Below are 19,986 nucleotides of genomic sequence, written 5' to 3'. Positions count from 1 at the left end.
AATGGAATTGAGCATTAAGCCCTGCATGGTGAACGTAGCCGTATTGTGTTAATGCAAACATCAAAGACTAACAACGTGCTTTAATTTGCACCAGAAAAAGGAAAAAGTGTAGCATCAGGTTGCTCTTTATTCTCAATACCCATATATTTAGTCATTTTGCTTTAAATATTCCTGATAACTTTTTTAAAATAAAGAACCAATCAAGACTCAATTTCTCAATAATGAATCTTGATTTATTGTACCTGACAAGCATATTTTAATTTTTACACATCTGATCAACATTTTTGTTAGAAATGGAAGATAAAATGATTGAAAACACTCATGTTTACTGTATAAAACTGAAAGTCCTGGCTGTTATTTAATTTGGAGAAAATGTGGCTAACGTATTTTTCATGTTTAGCTGAGCAAACACAGCGTGCCACAAGCCTGGAAAAGTCAGGCAGGAGGGGAAAAAGAGGGGGCGGAGGTGTGCGTGTTTGGAAGTGGAAATGGGCAGCAGGGAGGAGGAATGTGAAACATTTCTGATGCTGCTCCAGAGGCTGTTTACACGGCAGTCAGCCTGTGACATCAGAGTCCAGACTTTATAAATGTCAGCGGGCAAACACTGGTCACACCGTTATTCAGGTTCCAGGCAGAGCCAGCGCCGCCACCAACAAGCCCCATGGATCGACTGCTGTGTGACTGTGTGACGGCTGTGGCTGTGCTGCTGTGTGTGGCCACACAGGTGAGGCCTGCTCCACTCATATACAATGCTTTGTTCTGACTGAGTTGATAATCTATAAACGTAGTTTCAGTTAAATCCTGTTAAAGCAGCTCGTCCTTTGCACATCTGTCAGTTGTTATTCACGTTTATGTGTCTTGGAGGGCAAACTCTAACTACTGGGTTGGATTCAAACGAAGATAAACTCAGTGCCGGCTCCTGAGTGAGTCATGCATCCATTTTGAACAACCTGTTATTGTCAGACAGCAAAGCTGATCCAGCATGCGTTTTTGCAGCATGCCGCAAGCCCTTATAGACAACTGCTTGAGTGTTTTCCTGAGAATTTTGCTCTGTTGAGTATTTCAGGAATTCTCCTGGGGTAATGAGGGACTGGGCCTGTCCAGACATTTTGGGTTCTTCACTGATTGGTTAGCAGCATCAGCGGTTTGGCCTGAGTCTCGCTGGATGATGCAACTTCAGAGAACACCAATGTTTGACTTTCTGTTTTACATTCAAAATTCAATCATCTAGTAAAATCTGCTTCTTTTTGTTTTTGCTTTCTGGTGCCTTTTCCCCTCCAGGTTTTTTGTCAGCTGTGTGACAGGTCCTGCTTTTGCCCCGCACCTGCCCCAGAATGCCCTGCAGGAGTTCCACTCGTGCTGGACGGCTGCGGGTGCTGCAAGGTGTGTGCACGTCAGCAGGGAGAGCCTTGCACTGGGATGCTGCCCTGTGACGGCCAGAAAGGACTCCAGTGCGACTACAGCGCCAGTCTCCCCGGTGACCCTGGAGAGTGTGTCGGTGAGTGCCTCCTCCAACAAACAAACAGGCTGGCTTATGTTTGGACAGAGAGGGGACCACACTAAAAGTGGGTGATAAAACCAGAGTTTATATATACACTCCAACACAAACACACATACATGCACACACCCTCACAAACACACACACACATGCATTTCACAAGGATGTGGGACCATCTGTCCCCTACCCCATCCCTGGTAGGGGGTACTGGACCCTTGGCAACAGCGGCCGTGTTCACTGCGTGCTGGCTTCCTGGGCCCGGCAGCCCTCTCTCCATGCAGGGAGAGGGATCCCTGAGCTTTCTGGCAAGGCCAAGAGCCGGGGATCACATCACATCTGAGCCGGGGGTGTCTGTGTCCCTGTGGTGTGGGTTCTGGTCTTTACCCTTGAGTGGTGGGCCTCGCCAAATTTCCAACTGTGGGCGAGCCTGGTCGGGCCATGTTTACAACACTTCTTGTGGACCCCCTCTTCGCCTGGGTGTCTTCCTCCTGGGCGGGGACGGCTGGCCCCTGCCTTGCTCCTTCCTGGACCAACCGTGGGCCATGTGGGTGGATGCCTGGAGCGTGGGGCGGGTCTCCCTAGGGGGGTGCTGGCTCATACCTGGGGTTGAGGCTGGGGGATGCCCAGAACTGCTGGGTGGTGGTGGGGTGCTCGTCTGGGGCTGTGGGCGCTCTTCTGGGGCGGGGTCCTGTGTTGGGCCCTTCCGACGTGGCAGGGGGGCTGCTCTCCTGGTTGGGCTGGTGCTGCACTCTTTGTCCCCCCATGCCTCCCTGCTCTCTGGCTCTGGGGGCCCCCGTGGCGGTCCTGCTGGCCCTGGTCTGTGTGGCGGATGTGATCACCCAGGGGGCGGGTGTTCTCTATCTGCTGCTGTGCGGGTTTGGGGGGTTCTAGCTGCCACAGCTGCTGCAGCGGGGATCTTGGTGTGGGGATGACTGGGCATTCTCCCTCCTTCTTTTCCATCATCCATTTTAAAAGAACATAAACACTCACTTGAGCACAGGTGTTAGCTCAACTTTGCACTAATATTTTGCGTGATTGAATGAAATATTTCACACTAGTTGGTCTGAAGGCATAAGTGTTCGTGTGTGATCAATGTTTATATTGTGTACATGTTGACATGTGAACATTTTTGGAGCAAACAGGTATGTTTATATCATTTGAGTGTGTGTGGACAGGCCTTGCCCAAATAGACCTGTATTACATCTGAACCTCACCGTAATGAGTATAACCATCCAGACACATGTATATGAAGACTCTCATTCATCCAGGTTGAAGAAAAATGGTTCAGAGCACTGTCTAGTGGTTCTAGATGACCCAACTCCCAACGTTAATGTAGGTTTAGGAGCTGTCATCTGGACTTAGTTTTTAAAGTTAGAAGACATTTCACTTCTTATCCAAGAGGCTTTGTCAATTCTGAATTAGCTGGTAAATTGTTGTAAGTGATGAAGTCAATGCTGCTGACAATGGGTCTCAGTGGTATTCCTTCCTTGTGGATTTTTGGGAGGCCATAGATGCAGGGAATGGTATTACCCGGGTACAGTCTGTAATATAGTGGCTTGTCGATTTCTTGATCTCTCTCCAGTCTTTCACTCCACTCATTTAAGGACAGTGAAGTCCGAATTCTAGCCATGGAGAAAGGATGGTTTGAGGGATGAGTGAAAGAAGCCGTCTTTGTCAAGAAGGATAAACCTTCTCTTAATAAGAATGGTGGTCTCAGGTTTATTCTTCCATCCATCTACGGCAGTATTCTGAAACCCAAACCAGTTTCACCCGGGTCGTTAACAGTTGAAAGAGATGACCAGTTTAGGGAGGGAGTCACTGGCTCCCCAACCCCCAGCTGAGTACAAAGGACTCTTAACGACCCAAAACCATGTAGGCTAAGTTGACAAAACCATCCAGTTTCAGGTCTGACTCCTCCCCCATGAGCGCATGTGTACCAGCTCTTTTATTATCACCCTCCTATCCCCCCCCCTCTCTAACATCCCTCTCTCTTCTTCCCTCCTTTCCTTTTCCGTCCAGTCCAACACAAAAGATTCTCAAATACGATTAAAATGAATAACGTTTGGCCTCAATTACAAAAGCAGTTTATTCAAACATACCACTGGTTTGTCAGAAGATCAAAGTCAAGTCAAAGTCAAAGTCGGCTTTATTGTCAAATGTACTGCATCCATAAAGACATACAGCACAGATGAAATTGCTTTCCTCTCACCCCACAGTGCAAGCAGCATATAAAAAATAAATAAATAAACGACTTAAAAAATAGATAAAAAGACAGCAATAATAAGAAGAATAACAGTAGTCTAAACAGTGCAGAGAGCAATGAGATGGTTAAAGTGGCAGTTTAAAGTGACAACAGTGCTGAGAACAGTAAGTGGATGAGTTAGTGATGGCAGTCTTTGGTGAAAGTGGTCATCTGAACTGTTGTGAAAGTTTTCAGTGTGGGCTTGTAGGACGGAGTGGAGGGGCCAGAGGGGGGAGGGCAGGGAGAGAGTTGAGTGTCCTTATCGCCTGATGGAAGAAACTGTCTTTTAGTCTGCTGGTTCTGGCCTGCAGACTTTGCAGCCTCCTCCCTGATGGCAGCAGGTTGAAGTGTCTCTGGGATGGGTGTGAGGGGTCCCCTGAAATCCTGATGGCTTTGCAGGTGAGGCGGGAGCGGTAAATGTCCGAGAGGCCTGTAAGAGGGACACCAACAATCTTCTCAGCTGTTCTCACAATGTGCTGCAGAGTCTTCCGGAAGGACGCGTTGCAGGCTCCGTACCACACGGTGATGCAGCTGGTCAGGATGCTCTCGATGGCCCCCCTGTAGAAGGTCTGCATGATGGGGGGAGGAGCTCTGGCCCTCTTCAGTTTGCGGAGGAAGTACAGGCGTTGTTGGGCTTTCTTGGCGAGTGATGCAGTGGTTTGGTTCCAAGACAGGTCTTCGGAGATGTGCACCCCCAGGAACTTGGTGCAGCTCACCTTTTCCACAGCAGCACCATTGACGATCAGTGGAGCATGCTGGGTGGGAGTTCTCCGGAAGTCCACAACCATCTCCTTTGTCTTCTCCACATTCAGGTGGAGATTATTGTCTTTGCACCACAGAGCCAGCCTGCTCACCTCCCTCCTGTAGGGGGTCTCATCGTTGTTGTTGATGAGACCCACCATAACCCCTGTTGTTAAAGTAAAATGTGTCCAACATAAGAGGCCTTCAGCTCTCATCTGTTTGCCCAGCTGTTGGACAGGACAAGTTTAAATAAATAAATAAATAAATGAAATAAAAATAAAACCAGAACCACACTACAGGGATCTAGCAGACGTCCTTACAATTTCAGTTTGTAGTTATAGGGCGGCTGTTGACTAATTTCTCCTAATTCTGCACCTTAAGTTTGACAGAATACAGAGACATCATGCAGAAATCATATTTAGGATTCATTATCCTCCAACAACAACAACTACCTATCCATTGGCAGGGACTGAAGCTCCTGTGTCCTCACCTCTTTCCATGACCTTCCTCTGCTCTTTTTCCCTGTCACTGAAGCTGGAAACACACAACAGAGCTGGAAGAAAAGCTGAAAGCTCACACTAACTGACTGGTTTTAACTGGTTTTTGGGTAACTAATATGAAGTCACATTTAAGGTTTAAAACTGAATCGCATGGTACACCACTGAACTGAATCGTGGGGAAAGTGAATTGTTGCATCTCTTCTGCACACCAGTATGTTTACATTGAAAGTGTCAACACACATATGCAAAGTGAATGTAGGAGTTCCTTTTTTTATTATATCACACCAGGTTTATTATAAACCAAATGAAATGTTTTTTCCTTTTTGCTACTTGCTTTTAAGCAAAAAAAATAAAAAAAAGATTTTTCCTATTTTTTTATCATTTGTTGTTGTTTTGTAAAACCGTTTTGTTAAAATTTAGGTTTAAACCAGAGGGAAACTAAATCGTTGCATCCCTAGTGACCATCCTCTAAAAGACTATGGATTGTTAACTTCATCATATTCAAAACCAGATAAAATTGGTCAAACCCAATAAACTCTTAGATTACTTGTTTCCACTTGACTAAGGTTAGTTTTTTTTCAAATAAAATAAAACTTTATTGATTTTTTTTCACTGCTTTACCTTTCCAGCTATTCACCATCATTGCTTTAACCCTTGTGCTATCTTAGATGACCCCACCCTTACATTGACATGTTCTTCCTGCCATGACAAAGGTGGATAAAGGTGGAAATATTTCATGTAATCCATGGACACCAGTGAAGATCACAAATCATTGAAGAAAAAGGTTCAGAGCACTGTCTAGTGGGTCTAGATGACCCAACTCCCAATGTTAAAGTGCCGAGGATAGCACATTACCCTAATTAGCTTTTTACTTAGAAAATTGTGCTTGCGTTCGTTACTTTATACAGCTCAACAACAATCATATTTCATTGAAAACCAGAAAATCTTTTGATTACCTGCAAATTGGATTGTAAAATCCAGCCATCCCAGATTCAAGCAAACAACTGCAAACTGACTAAAAGGCTTTAAAAGCAGTAAATCTACTATTGGTTTGTGCTGAAACGGTTGGAGCCTGACTGTTGTTGGAAAATGCCCAGAAAGGAAACTGTGGAGCCCAGACTTCCATGTTTACCAGTCATTCAAAAGTATATGCCCCCATCCGTACATAATTTTGAGTTTAAATAGAATAGAATAGAATAGAATAGAATAGAATAGAATAATCCCAAAGAGTAGCCAAAATTGGTTTCAGTACAATGCAAACAAGATCAGGCAGACAATTGAAATACACACATAGAGGTCAAGGCTGTCTGGAAGAGGAATGCTGAGGTCAAAAGTGGAAGAGTGTCATCCTCCAGCTGTGGATATGTTTTGGTGGAGCCAAGGACAGCACTGTTGGCTCAGGGGAGTCGGCCTTAGATACAATTTTTTCTGGCACCAGCAGTTGTTTTGTCCTGCTAAATACGAAATAACGGTACATTGAAAAATTAAACCAGGTTAGTTGTGATAAAAAATGACAATGCAGAGACAAACAATGTTGTATGAATCAGTCTATGTTTATTTAGTCAATGGGAAGTGTGTTAAAAATCTGTGGTTAATTGGTGAACTGCACCTGGCCCCAGTTGGTTAAATTTTATACAAACTTCTGAGAGGATGATAAAAAGTTCTAGCTTAATGCAAATTATGCCCTAAACTGTAGAAAAATCTAGCAAAAAAGGTAAAAGTGTCCTTTTCAACTTAAGTCAGTTTATGCTGGTATGACTGAAGAAAAGTGAAATTTTTCTGACTCTGCCCTACAGGTCAGGATGACCTTAGCTGTGAGGTCAATGGCGTTTCCTACCAAGATGGCCAGTCCTTTAAGCCCTCCTGTGACACGTACTGCCACTGCAGAGGTGGAGGGGTCGTCTGTGTACCAGCCTGTCCACTGAACACTCGTCTTCCCACTCCGGACTGCCCGAATCCACAGCACGTCCGGCTGCCTGGGAAGTGCTGCAAGGAGTGGGTGTGTGAAAACCTGGAGAACACAGTCATTCAGGATGCTATTAACGGTAAGAACTACAGATGAACAAGTAGATACAGTAAGTTTTTACCATATCCATCGGTAAAGCACATTTTCCTTTAATGCTATGTTCACACTGGACTTAGAAAGGTGTGTTCAAGCGGCCACTTGCAATGAAAAATCAATGTAAACTATTAATGGCTTGCATTTTCAAAACTCCCACATTCGTGTGTCGCTTCGCAAGTTTTTAAGTCGTTTTTTGGTCTCTACGTACAAGAAACTGCTATTGAACACGTGTTGAAACCATTTGAACTTTAGACCAATCAGGGACTCTGATTTGGAAGTGACATGGGTAGCGTTCTTTTCAATTCACGGAAGTGCCAACAGGTTGAAAAGGGATCCTGGAGGAGAAATGAATGACTACGGTTTGTGCCCGGCTGGAATTATAAAAAACCAGGTCTGTCATGTATCGTAATAGAGCTGTGAAAGAAAAATCCAGTAATATTCGCCAGATTTTCACCACTTCGACATTTCACACCAAGCCTCTTTCAACTACTTTTTTCACATGCTGGAAGACATTTATAAAGAAAATAAAGCTTAAAATTGCATTTCTGTGTATTTTTTAATTAAATCATAGAGAATCAGGAGCAGAGAAAAATGTAGTTTGAAAACAAGCATATTTGTGACTTAGAAAGTACACTTGGCAGGCCACAAGCTCTCAGCAATGGTGATAGGAAGAGGGGGCGGGGTTGAGGTGAAGCGAGGGGAATTTCTAACTATGTCCTAGAAAACTGCACAGGCTTTTTGATTTTGGCCAAATACTGCATAATGCAAAAGACCACCGGGATCAAAAGATGATCAGAGTGGGACTTTTAAAGTGCATTCATGTGTGGCACCCAAGTTTGGCAAACAATTAGTAAAAACCATTAAGGGCATAGATTAAAACTCTAAAATCTCTTGTTTTCTTTACATCTATGACATGCCAGACACCAAATCTCACAAGATGATCAGTTGCTGTTTTTTAAACATGAAGACCATTATAACTTTAGTTTCATTGTTTATTTTAATTGTAGTACTTTTACACTTTGGAAGGATGAGGCTCCACCTGCTTTCAACCTTGATGTTGAGCTGAGAACTAAACTCTCCTTGAATAAGAGAATGTGTATGTGTGTTTTCTAAAATGTTAAAACATTCCTGAACACTTTATGTTAGAATCAGGGCTGGGAATTTACAACAGCAGAAATGCCAGATGTAGTTCTATATATTGTTACAAGGAATTTCTCTGCAATGATCAAATAGTTAACTCGTAACATAATCCCTTCACCACTTTTATGAGATCTGTCACTGCCGATCATGTCTGGGAGTTCCTTCCGCAGCTTTTTGGCATTAACTGTGGGTGTGAGTGGCTAGCAAGAGGAAAACTCCCAAAGTTCAAATATGAGGCAGTTTTTTTGGGTCAAAATATACTTTATTTGTTCTTTGTTGTGAAGCCTCCCAGTCTCATGAAAAAAAAGTAATAATTCTCTGCGTGGAGATCACGTTAGCATGCTCTGTTAAAAGGAGTGTGAGCATGTCGGAGAAATGAAGACCATCCTAAAATACCTGGATACACAAACAGCATCTAAGTCAAACATAGAAGGAAAGAATGCAAAGTAACATTTGGTATATAAACTGTTTACTGTTGTGTCTGAGCAACTGAGACTGTTATGACTCCTGCTTTGTATAAATCTTTTTAGGGTTTTTATGGGCACATAAATACAGGGCAAGAGCTTGTGGGTGAGATCTCAGAGAGAAAAAAATCTATTAGAAGATACATTAAAAATAGACAAAGAGGCAGGCAAAAGCTTTCTTGTGTATGGGGAGGGGTTGGATGAGAACAAGACATACTACTACTTCTACTACTACTACTATAGTACTTTTGAATCAAGGCGTGTCTATCTCCTGGAAAATACCTAAACCACATGTTTTTCTGAAAGTCACAGTTAGTGGCTTCACCACAACCGCAGCTGAATTTAGGAAAAAAGCATTATGGGACTAGAACAAACGTTATACACAAATTTTTAGCACTTTTAGTCAGACATTTCTGTTACAAGGCATTACATCAAGCACTTATTTCTACTACAACAGTACAAATGGATTCTTTGACTGTGAGGTTTTTCCCTGTGCACTTTAGCCGTCGGACTGGCTGTAAATGTGAAAATCAATAATAATAATAATACTTTTTTTTTTTTACTTCAAGCGCCTTTCAGGTCACCCAAGGTTGCTGTACAAGGTTAAAAATAAGAATAACATAATAAAACATTAACAAAAAATTAACAGAGTAAAACATGAATAAACATAAAGATAAACATCAATAAGACATAAAAATATGATAGAAAAACAACAGACAAATGAAGTTGTGTTAACGGAATGGATTAACTGACTGTCTGAAGAGATGAGATGAGGTGGGACATGGAGTTGGAGAGAGGAAGAGGAGCGGAGAGATTGGGAGGGAATGGAAATGTGAAGAAGATCAGAAATGTAGAGTGGAGCCAGGTTATGGAGTGCTCCAAAAGAAAAATTTGAAACAGCTCAAAACCAAAGACCCGTCGGCTGAAACCCTCGATGGACATCTGTGCACAACGGCGAATAACAACCACAAGAAACACATTCATGACATATCACGCATGTATCATGAAAGACCGAAATTTCATACATGGACAATGCACAAAATGTACGTGGTGGCTGTGCGACACGGCTTTAAGACCCGAGCTTGTTTGAAATGCCTTTCTTATTTCGTAGTCACAGGGCTCCAGTTAACCTTTGTGCTATCTTAGATGACCCCACCCTTACATTGACGTGTTCTCCCTACCATGACAAAGGTGGATAAAGGTGGAAAGATTTCATGTAATCCATGGACACCAGTGAAGATCACAAATCATTGAAGAGAAAAGGTTCAGAGCACTGTCTAGTGGGTCTAGATGACCCAACTCCCAACGTTAAAGTGCCTAGGATAGCACAAGGGTTACGCAGAATTTACTACTGTGGTACTGTGACCTAAAATGTGACGTCCACATATACAGTATATCCATAAACAAATTCCTTCAAAGATTTAACTGGATGTCAAAAACTGTCCAAGGAAATGTGCAAATGACTTTAATTTGAATAAAAATGTCAAGCATTTTTCAAATATTTAACAAAACATGTCCTGTTAAAATAACCCTACCTTCATAGTTAATTGTTGTGAGTTAAAAAAAAATGTCAGAGAACAAGGGAAAAAAAAAGAATTTCAGAATCGAAACGTTCAGCTGAACATGAAACTTAAAACTTCTGCCTGGCAACAGTTTGTCATTACCAAGCTAAAGGGTCACTTAGAACAGCGTGAAAATTAGAAAAATCCCCCGATGGAACTAAACTCAGCAGAAGAGGGCAAAGAGGAAATGGAAGAAATGAGGGTGTGTTTTACAGATGAAAAGCAGCGACTGCAGGTCATGGAGACAGTGAGCAAACCTCAGAATGAGAATCAGAGGCTAAATATAAAGATTAAATGGGAAAAAGAAGGAGCAAAAATAAGGAAGAGAATAACAAAGAGGCTGGAATAAAAGCTAATCATTGCAGAGTCAGAAGTAAGACTGAATTGAAAAGAAGATGGAGGAGCAAGATCTGCAAGAACTCATAGAGAAAACAGCGAAAAAAGAGGCAAATAAAATGAAGCAGAAGCAGACATAAATTCAGAACAAGATTGAAGAACTACAAAGAGATCTGCAAGAAAACGTAGAAAAAAATAACAAAGAAAAGAAACAAGAAAGAAGAGAAAGGAAACACAGTTAGAGGGTCTTTGAAAAAAAAAAGTTCTGCATCTAGAGGTGAAGCCATGCTCGCTATGTTTCCTCTTTCAAGAGAGGAAGAACAGTTAATTTAAATGATGTCAGAGATTAAGCAACAAACTGGGCAGGAAATTAAAATGGTAAAGTTTTCATTTTCATCGTATGCATGCAGGGGATGCCAGATGCTTTGGCTTCCCACAGCCACAAATAAAACTGAAAAGATAAAAAATCTAGGAAGTAAAATGGGGTTTTCTACATTTTAAGAAATGAATTTCAGCCTGGGTGGTTGTGCGAGCATTAAGGTTTTCTCTGGATTTTTGAATTGTGAGGTTCAGCATTGTGTAGTGCTGTACCTGCATTTTGTTGTGGTCATAAGTCTGCATATCCTGGAAGAAATTATGAGCTTTTTTCATGTTCTGATTTTTATCTAGCTATGAGAACAGACAGGTTGTGGCCATCCTTGCCCAGGAATCGCCCTCTGAACCAGCTCAGCCCACCCGGCCCTTCCTGCGTGGAGCAGAGCACCCGGTGGAGCGCCTGCTCACGAAGCTGTGGGGCGGGGGTCTCCACTCGAGTCTCCAACCAGAATTCTGCCTGCAAGCTGCAAATGGAAAGTAGGCTTTGTAAAGTGAGGCCCTGCAACGACGTGCGGTCTGCTCCAGGAAAACCGTTGGTGAGCCACAATAGCACTCTGTTCCCACAAGTGCTCACTTCCTGTGCAGCATGAGCTCACGCTTTACCAGTGTGTAACACTAACTAACTAACTATCCTAGCATGAATTTTCTGCAATGTGAATACTGTAAAGGATTGATCTGCTAGTCTGTTTGTACCCTTATCCAGTGCAGCGCTATAGTTACAGCAGGAATTTACTGTGCTTGACTGTGTTCATGCTCAGGTTAAAAAGGTCATGTGACGTAAGCGTCTGCGCTGTCTTTGTTCTCAGTGGGGGCAGCAGGGGCGGTGCAAGGCCAGCTACAAGTCACCAGGCCCCATCAGGCTCGTTCATCAGGGCTGCTACAGCGCTCGGACCTACCGGCTGAGGTACTGCGGGCAGTGCTCCAACTCCCGCTGCTGTACGCCGCACCAAACCTCCACTGCTCAGGTGACCTTCCGCTGTCGCACGGGCAGGCCGCTGCAGCGAGCCGTCATGATGATCCACTCCTGCGTCTGCCATGAAAACTGTCCCTCCACTCGGTTCACTAATCCAGCTCTGTGGAGGTACCGGCCCTGATCCAACTGGGCCCCAGGAGCACCAACTCAGTGAGTTAGAGAAACTGAGGGGAAGATTTAAGAACATTTTAGAAAGATTTAATCCATTTTGGATTCAGAAAATGACAAATGTTGGGAACCTCTGGAAGAACGACAAGCTTGGAGGAATGTTGAACTATGTTGAACTCTGCACAGACATCTTTCATTCTGCTTCTCTGAAAACAGCCATGTACAAGCTTCTCTTCATCTCTGAATGACAGGACAAAAAAAAATCAGTCTTCATTAACAGAATAAAGTTTGGGGGTAAAAACCTGGAACAAAGAAGTAAATATATAAATGCAAACATATATGCTTCTCTTTCGGCTTTTCCCATCAGGGGATCGCTACAGCGAACGAGTCGCATGGTAAACTTGGCAATGTTTTACGCCGGATGCCCCTCCTGACGAAACCCTCTCAAAGCAACCGGGCTTGGGACCGGCACAGAAGTAGAGAAGGGAACAGGGAGCAGCCTGGATTTGAACCTGGGTTTCACGGACGGAAGGCGCCGCAAACCAGCACAAATAGAAATAAATAAAATATGACTTCAGTACATTTACCAGCACACATGAAAGGGTGCTCCAATTTAGCTTTTATTTTTTTCACGTAACAGATTTAAATCAACATTTAATTAAAAAAAGGAAAGTATAAAATGTGATTCTAAAATATAATGTTTGTTTTGAGAAAATGGGTTTTCCAAAATCAATATGATCTTAATTTATTGAAAATGTCTAATAAGTCAATTTATCATAAGATGTCTTTTGCCACATCTTCTTGTTGTTTTTATTATATTCTGATGATGAAGGACAGACATGAAGAAATTTAGGATAAAAATTGGGTTTCTGAGTATTGTGATTCAGGGGCATACGTTGATTCAATCCAATCCACTTTATTTATAGAGCACATTAACTAAACAAAAAGTTTCCAAAATGCTGTTCAGTGACTAAAATTAGAAAAAAATCATTTAAAAATAAAAACAGGCAAACTACAACAATAAAAACATAAAGTCCTGTTTGACATAGAAAATACACTCGGTGGGCCACAACCCCCCTGCTCTACTCTATTCTGATGTGTCCACTTTTAGATGACTAGATCCGTGAATGTCTTTGTTTTCCTAGTCTGAGCTGGAATCTGAATCTAAACTGTGCAGCTGGATAGCTCCAATAATGCTCATTTTTGCTGCACTGTTAATGTAAGGTGGGGGGTGTGAGGGGCTGTAAAATAGCAGTAGAGCACATAAACAGAGAGCTCTCAGCAACATGGTGGAGATTAGGGATTAAGTTCTAAAATTCCCAGAATTTTTTAATTCGCTATTCTGACAGAAGAAAAGATCTCCTATAATAAGAACGATTGATGTTGTTCATTAGGTATAAAAGTGTTCTGGTGGGTCTTTTAGAACGTGTTATTGACGTCTAGTGTCTGAACAGAATTTCACTTTGACTGTACAACATTGGTTAACCATCCATGCCTATTGCTGACTGTTGTCACATGGCAGTAACAATATTGTAAGTGTATGTTGATAATGTATTAGTTTATTTTGTTTGAAAACATAGACTCTGAATAACTGTTTGCATATGCAGAAAGGTTAGGCACTTGTTCTGTATAACTGAAGGTTTGTGTGAGTAAAACTTTTGTAAATTAGGGAAAGGGGGGCAGTTGATGTACTAACAAGATGCACCGAGGTTATCTTATCCACAATAGTAAAAATACTGCACCCAATCTGCATTTTACCAACATGGGTGCAACATGGGTGTTCCTGACAGAAAACACAAATAGTATTGAGGAGTTGCAATAGCTCGATGTAATATACATAATGTGTTTTATCAAACATGAGACAGTGTCGCTGTTTCATCTTTTTCACATGTCTGAAAATGGGTGGTCATTGTTGCTAGGAGGGGGTATGCACAACAAAAAAGCGACCACCCCGACTCACATTCACAGAGGACGCTACATGTGTCTTCCTCCTGTCTTTCTAAACTCTCTGATTAAATGACAATCCATATGGTGATTAGACGTGTTATCCATGGTGCTATCATTCCTGGTTGATAACCTACAAAAGAAACAAAATGCAATAAGTGCCATTTCTTTGTAAATGCTCCTAATTTTGCAGTTTTCACCAGGCCTTAGGTCAACTAGGGCAGATTAACATCAGTGCGTGCATAGAGGGAAGTGAATTGACTAAATGTTGTTCAGATGAACATTGAGAATGTCTAAATATGTTCAGCTAACTGTTTGAATTTGCAATTTAATCTTGTTGCACTTAACTCTTACTTGTGTGTTTTTTTAGAAAGCATTTCTAAAATGTTTTATTGACATTTTTCTACCAGTTTTATGCATTTTAAATGACTTAGATGTTTTTTAACTTGGAGTGAATTTTGTCTTGTTGTTCATCGTGTATATACTGTAGTGTTTTGTGTTTCTCTGCCTTTTTTATATAGACTTTCACAACATGCATTTTATGTGATATGTGAAAAAGAAAGGAGGTTTGTTACAATATCTTCTTTCCCTTGCTGTTGTCTGTACTGGAGTCCACCGCTCTGCTTATGAAGTTTTACGTTCAACCACAACACAGTTTTGACATGGCCTTAACAGTGTTGGAAGTTATTCATTTTAAACATGATAAATGACAGTAACATATTACTTTTTGAAGAAATAAAGTAAAATCAGGTACTCCCAGGGATTTCTTAAAAACTGTGTTATACTCAGTACATGTTTTGTACCATATCTGTCCTAAAAATATTATTTTAAAGCATCATAATACATTAACAGATGACTAAAAGCATAAATTGTAGTCAATAGTCAAACTTCTTTTTTGGCATTTATTTTAACCCTTGTGCTATCCCTAGGGTCAAGATGACCATTGACATGTTCTCCCTACCATGACAAAGGTGAATAAAGGTGGAAAGATTTCATGTAATCCATGGACACCAGTGAAGATCACAAATCATTGAAGATAAAAGGTTCAGAGCACTGTCTAGTGGGTCTAGATGACCCAACTCCCAATGTTAAAGTGCCTAGGATAGCACAAGGGTTAAATCAAGTTACTGAGCCAAGTTTTCTATGACCTAAACACTTTACTTTTAATTTTGAGTTGCTATTACATGTGTCTAGACCTGTTTTTCCACAGAACCAGCAGCAGTCTGTTCTGTTGCTGTAGACAACGTGGAGTCCTTTCAACCTGCTTTTACTTAGTCGCATGTTTTTTTTTTTTGTCTTTCTAAGGCAACATATGCCTCTAGTTATGTGTTTGGCCTTAATATCTAATAATCAACATTACCTTCTTTTAAGGTAGCCTATATTATTGAATGTATGACTGTAGCTGAGGGTTTCTCCTCTCAGTGTGCCTCCAGCACTTTCACTTTGCAGAAAAGAAAGTTTATTTAGAGACGATTCTTTAAGGGGCTATATCATGTAATTCTTAAGCCTTCCAGAGTTAGGTATATATATATATATATATATATATATATATATATATATATATATATATATATATATATATATATATATATGTTTAACACATTAGCTTTGGCATACTAAAGAAGGATTTTTGTTAATGTACATGTATGTATACAATGACCTATCAAACTGAGGATAATTAGACATATTAATAAATATTGCTTGAGAGGGAGTGGAAGGAAGCGAACCTATATAATCCCACCCCGTTATACCGTAACAATTTTATTACATGATTTATCATTATCCGGTTTCTAGCTTTTATCAGACAGAATTAAGAATTATTAGGTATCAATAAAGCACATGACAAAGATGAATTACTTAATTATTATGTAAAAATAACTATTTTAGAAATCAACATGGGAAATGCAGATCAGTTATTTAAGATATATGCAGATTATTTTACTTATAAAAGTCATTAATATGATTACAAAATAATACTATATCAGTAAAATTGACATGACACTGTTTCAAAAATCTTCAAAGCAATAAATGCTCAAGTATCAAAGTTAAAATATGTGCAAAATTAAATTAGGAAAAATCATGAATCAATTTTTCAATTTTTGGAGCAAGTGAAGTAATATCATTAGAAATCAATCAATTTAACCATTTTCAATAATTGATTAAGCATTTTCTTTTTAATTAATTTTTTCTTTCTTTTTATAATGAGGTGTGAAATAAAATAAGATAAAAAAGGGTCCATATTCTGTCGAATGACCAAGGTTGGTATTCCATCTTATGCTGTTTAACAGCTGTTCTTCTGGGTTTAAACAGAGTTTATAGTTCACTTCGATGTTATGTCGGCAGAAATTAGATTATTCTTTGAAGTGTAAGGCTTTCTCTCTGTCTTTTCACCGGATCTTTTCTCTGCAAAGAAACTTTCCAAGGATGTTTTATTTTTTGGTGAACTTTGCCAGCCTGGTGGAATCCATTTAGCAGTTAGAATTTAATCTATCAACCATAAAAGCCGCTTTGAAAAGTTGATCTATGACGACACGTGACCATAAAGGGTACATTATGCCCATCAAAGTTTAAGAGAGTCATAGAAAGCTGTGGCAGTGAGAATCTGGTAGTTTTTCAAAAAGAAAAATGGCTCAGAACAAGATTATAAATCAATTATGAATAAATAACTATAACATAAATAATAATAATAAATATATTTTTAAATTAATCATAAATGTAAAATGGGATTTTTTGTATGGCTCAGTATTAAGTGACCCACTGACCTGTACCATTTCATGCCTGAGGGTTTGGGACCTGTGACATATATGATAGTCACAAACTCGCTTTCACAAACTTGAATCACAGAGAAAAATTTGTTGATGAACCGTTTGGTCAAAACAATTAAGAAAATCAACCTTTAAGTTTAATTTAACTATTTTTCTTTTTTCTAGACGTCACATTTCTTCACAGCACTTTATCTTTCCCATGTGATGATGTGTACCAGCAGTACTTCCTGAAAACCAGTCAGCTTGAATCAGGAAGTCTCTGAGACAACATGTGGTTTAGCTGTGCTTCTGTCAGGGGAAGAAGAGTTGCGGGCACGGAGCGAGGAGCACCTTTGTCAACTACTGCTCAAACCAGAATGGACAAGCCTTGCAAAAGCATCAACTTGAACTTTGAAAAGCAGTTCCTGCCTCCTGTCTACATCTGCGTGTTCATTGTTGGGCTGCTTGCTAACATCTGGGCACTGGAGTGTTTGCTGCACAACTGGAAGAAAATTGGATGTGTCAACGTCTTTGTTCTGAACCTGGGACTTGCTGACATTCTTTACCTGCTCACTCTTCCTTTTCTGATGGTGTACTACATCAAAGGTTGCTGGATGTTTGGACAAATTCACTGCAAGATTACAAGGTTCTTTTTCAGTGTGAACTTGTACTGCAGCATTGCATTCCTCACCTGTATTAGTGTGTACAGGTACCTGGCCATCGTTCATCCGATGAGAGTGCATGGAAGAATGACTGTGACTCGTTCAGCAGTGATCTCAGCTCTGGTTTGGATATTGGCCATTTTACAAAGTCTTCCAGATGTCTTCTTCCTCAAAACTGATGATGACAATTCTGGCTGTTTTGACACCACCACCAATGATTATGTTGAAAATTATTTAATGTACAGTCTCGGGTGGACCCTCTCTGGCTTTGTTATCCCAACTTTCATCACACTGGGCTGTTACGGACACATCATTGTTGTTCTCTGCCTCAAAAATAACGTGGATAAAGGGTTAAAGGAACGAACCCTGAAACTGATGATCGTCTTGATTGTTCTCTTTTCTGTTTGCTACATTCCTTATCATGTATTCAAGAATTTAAACCTCTGGTCAAGAGTTCTGCAAAAACAAGACAAATGCTACGAATGGTTCAATGGGATCTACATTGGACATCAGATCGGTCGTGGTATGGCTTGTCTGAACAGTGCTCTAAATCCACTGGTTTATCTCTTCGTCAGTGAGGACATAGCTATTAAGATCAGAAACCTGCACAACGGACTTCGCCGAATTTCCAACTTTTGGTTCACCAACAGTCAAAACTACCCTCTGTCCATCGAAAGCATTTGACTGTTTTGTTTGTTTTATTTCTTTAGACCAAAAACCTGTTATTGGGAACAATCCTAAAGAATTTTTTGCCTTCACTTTGGAGTTTATCAAAGGTTAAATGCTGGATCAAGCTTGCAGTTTGATAAAAATGTAAGCAGAAAAAAAGTTTAATTCTTCACTAACTGTAAAAATGTGTGTTCATAAAATGACTCAGGAATTCAAACTAGTCTCAGTGATTTTAATGTCAAGCTTGATATAAACAGGTTCTTACTGTAAGGTTTACAAAACAGAATACAAAAAGATAAGAGACAATGCAAGTATGCGGACGAACTGGTCAGATGATGATAGGTCCTACATTTACATGTACAGTTTTTATCTCATGGTTTCAATGGGACGTATAAAAGACTGGCTTGTTTAGCCTATTTTTAGCGGAAAGCAAGTGTATGTTAGAAAAGGGTCTCTAAACTACCTTGTGAAAATACAACAATGAGGTAAAACTCTTAGGTCATATAGTCATTGGTCAGAGAGAGAGAGAGAGAGATCAGCATTTCAGACATTAAACAAAATAACTTTGACTGTTAGTCTTAGTTTTAAATCAGTGAAAGATGTAAATATCCACACACACACACACACACACGCACACCCACACACACACACACACACACACACACACACACACACACACACACACACATATATATATATATATGTATGTTGTTATCTAATTTATCTAAAATGTTATATCCTAACTTATTTGTTCATGGGTAAGCCTTTGCTCTGCAATAAATATGTTCCAACACTGACATCTAGAGGACATCCAACCAAATGTTCAAAGTGTTGAAATAAACCCTTCCATCTTTATTTAAAACTTGTCCACTCATGCTGTTTGTTTTATTAAGAGATCATGTCCAGTGACATTAACTTCATGAGAGAAGAAATGTTCTCTTATTCTCTTCATTTTTTTATCCTGGATTAACCTGACAAATACTCAACAACAACATTCTTAATATTTTTTAACCCTTGCAACAGACTGGTGACCTGTTTAAGGGGTATTCCAAATTTGCCCAACAGGAGCTGGGATAGGCTCCAGCAACCTGTATCCCAAAAGGGATACAGAAGGGTGTGCAAGGAAACTGTTAGTACTGTTCAAGTGATAAGTGTATGCTCTTTGCACCCTTGTTACGTGCTCTTTATGTGAATCCTGACTGTTCGAAATTTGGAGTTCAGACTGTCAGAGTGTAGTTTTATTGTGGGCTCTTGGGTATCACCTGTACATCACTTGCACAAAGTATTTGCATTTATCCCTGCATCATAAGTGCGTGTAACTTACATCATACTTACAAAAACTTCACCATATACACTGAAAAAGTTTTCTGTCAAAGTTGTTGGAGGTAGGTAACAGAAGCCTGAAAGGTTCTGGTTTGCCTGGATTGAGACCAGCTGGTGAAACAGTTTGTAATGCGGAGTAAGATGGGGTCTGGGTATCTGCAGTGTGTTCCCACTAAAATTCCAACCTGGTGGTTCTCAAGTTGTGTGGATTAAGGGAGGGAAATCTGGGGGTTGATAAACCTTCAGTCATCCAGCTGTGAAGGCCTGGTGTCCCACGCAGGAGGTTGAGGGGACAGAAACTATAAAAACCAGTGACAGCAAAAGTGTAATTCATAGTGGCCATGGTGATCTAGGTCAGGGGTCGGGAACCTATGGCTCCCGAGCCATATATGGCTCTTTTGATGGTCACATGTGGCTCGCAGACAAATCTTTAATTTTACTTTTTTTCATTAGACCAGTCCTTTTCGGGCGCGATGCGATGCCAGAGGCGCGCAGTAGTAGCGGTGCTTGGAGAAAAAACTATCAGTTTACTATTATCTATTTCACAGAGTTTGTACCACCCGGAAACCTGTGAATTGCCGTGCCTAAAACTGCACGCTCTCGTCTCTGAGAAAGAGCGTGCAGTTGCGGGGACGGGATGTGT

At 40.7% G+C, this 19,986-nt stretch overlaps 2 protein-coding genes across 2 annotated transcripts; both read left to right on the top strand.

Moving 5' to 3' along the window:
• Positions 1–412: 412 nt before the first annotated feature.
• wisp2 (WNT1 inducible signaling pathway protein 2) lies at positions 413–12,264 on the top strand. Its single transcript, XM_011477614.3, has 5 exons — positions 413–724; positions 1,282–1,498; positions 6,778–7,026; positions 11,215–11,456; positions 11,727–12,264. The coding sequence occupies exons 1-5, from the start codon at positions 662–664 to the stop codon at positions 12,012–12,014; spliced, it is 1,059 nt and encodes a 352-aa protein (XP_011475916.1). The 5' UTR covers positions 413–661; the 3' UTR covers positions 12,015–12,264.
• A 4,461-nt stretch (positions 12,265–16,725) lies between these two features.
• On the top strand, positions 16,726–18,237 carry LOC101166131 (P2Y purinoceptor 1). The gene has a single exon (XM_004071007.4). The coding sequence runs from the start codon at positions 16,980–16,982 to the stop codon at positions 18,033–18,035; it is 1,056 nt and encodes a 351-aa protein (XP_004071055.2). The 5' UTR covers positions 16,726–16,979; the 3' UTR covers positions 18,036–18,237.
• The last annotated feature ends 1,749 nt before the right edge of the window (positions 18,238–19,986 follow it).

The sequence above is a fragment of the Oryzias latipes genome, chromosome 7 (genome assembly GCF_002234675.1).
Source record: "Oryzias latipes chromosome 7, ASM223467v1".
In the NCBI taxonomy this organism is placed as follows: Eukaryota; Metazoa; Chordata; class Actinopteri; order Beloniformes; family Adrianichthyidae; genus Oryzias; species Oryzias latipes.
This window is presented reverse-complemented; position numbering and strand designations above follow the sequence as displayed.

Bases quoted from the DNA above. Each gene is read 5' to 3' on its own strand.
- LOC101166131 (XM_004071007.4), top strand. From the start codon at position 16,980: ATGTGGTTTAGCTGTGCTTCTGTCAGGGGAAGAAGAGTTGCGGGCACG.
- wisp2 (XM_011477614.3), top strand. From the start codon at position 662: ATGGATCGACTGCTGTGTGACTGTGTGACGGCTGTGGCTGTGCTGCTG. The intron at 725-1,281 runs GTGAGGCCTGCT...TTTCCCCTCCAG, and splicing joins TGCTGTGTGTGGCCACACAG to GTTTTTTGTCAGCTGTGTGA. The intron at 7,027-11,214 runs GTAAGAACTACA...ATTTTTATCTAG, and splicing joins CATTCAGGATGCTATTAACG to CTATGAGAACAGACAGGTTG.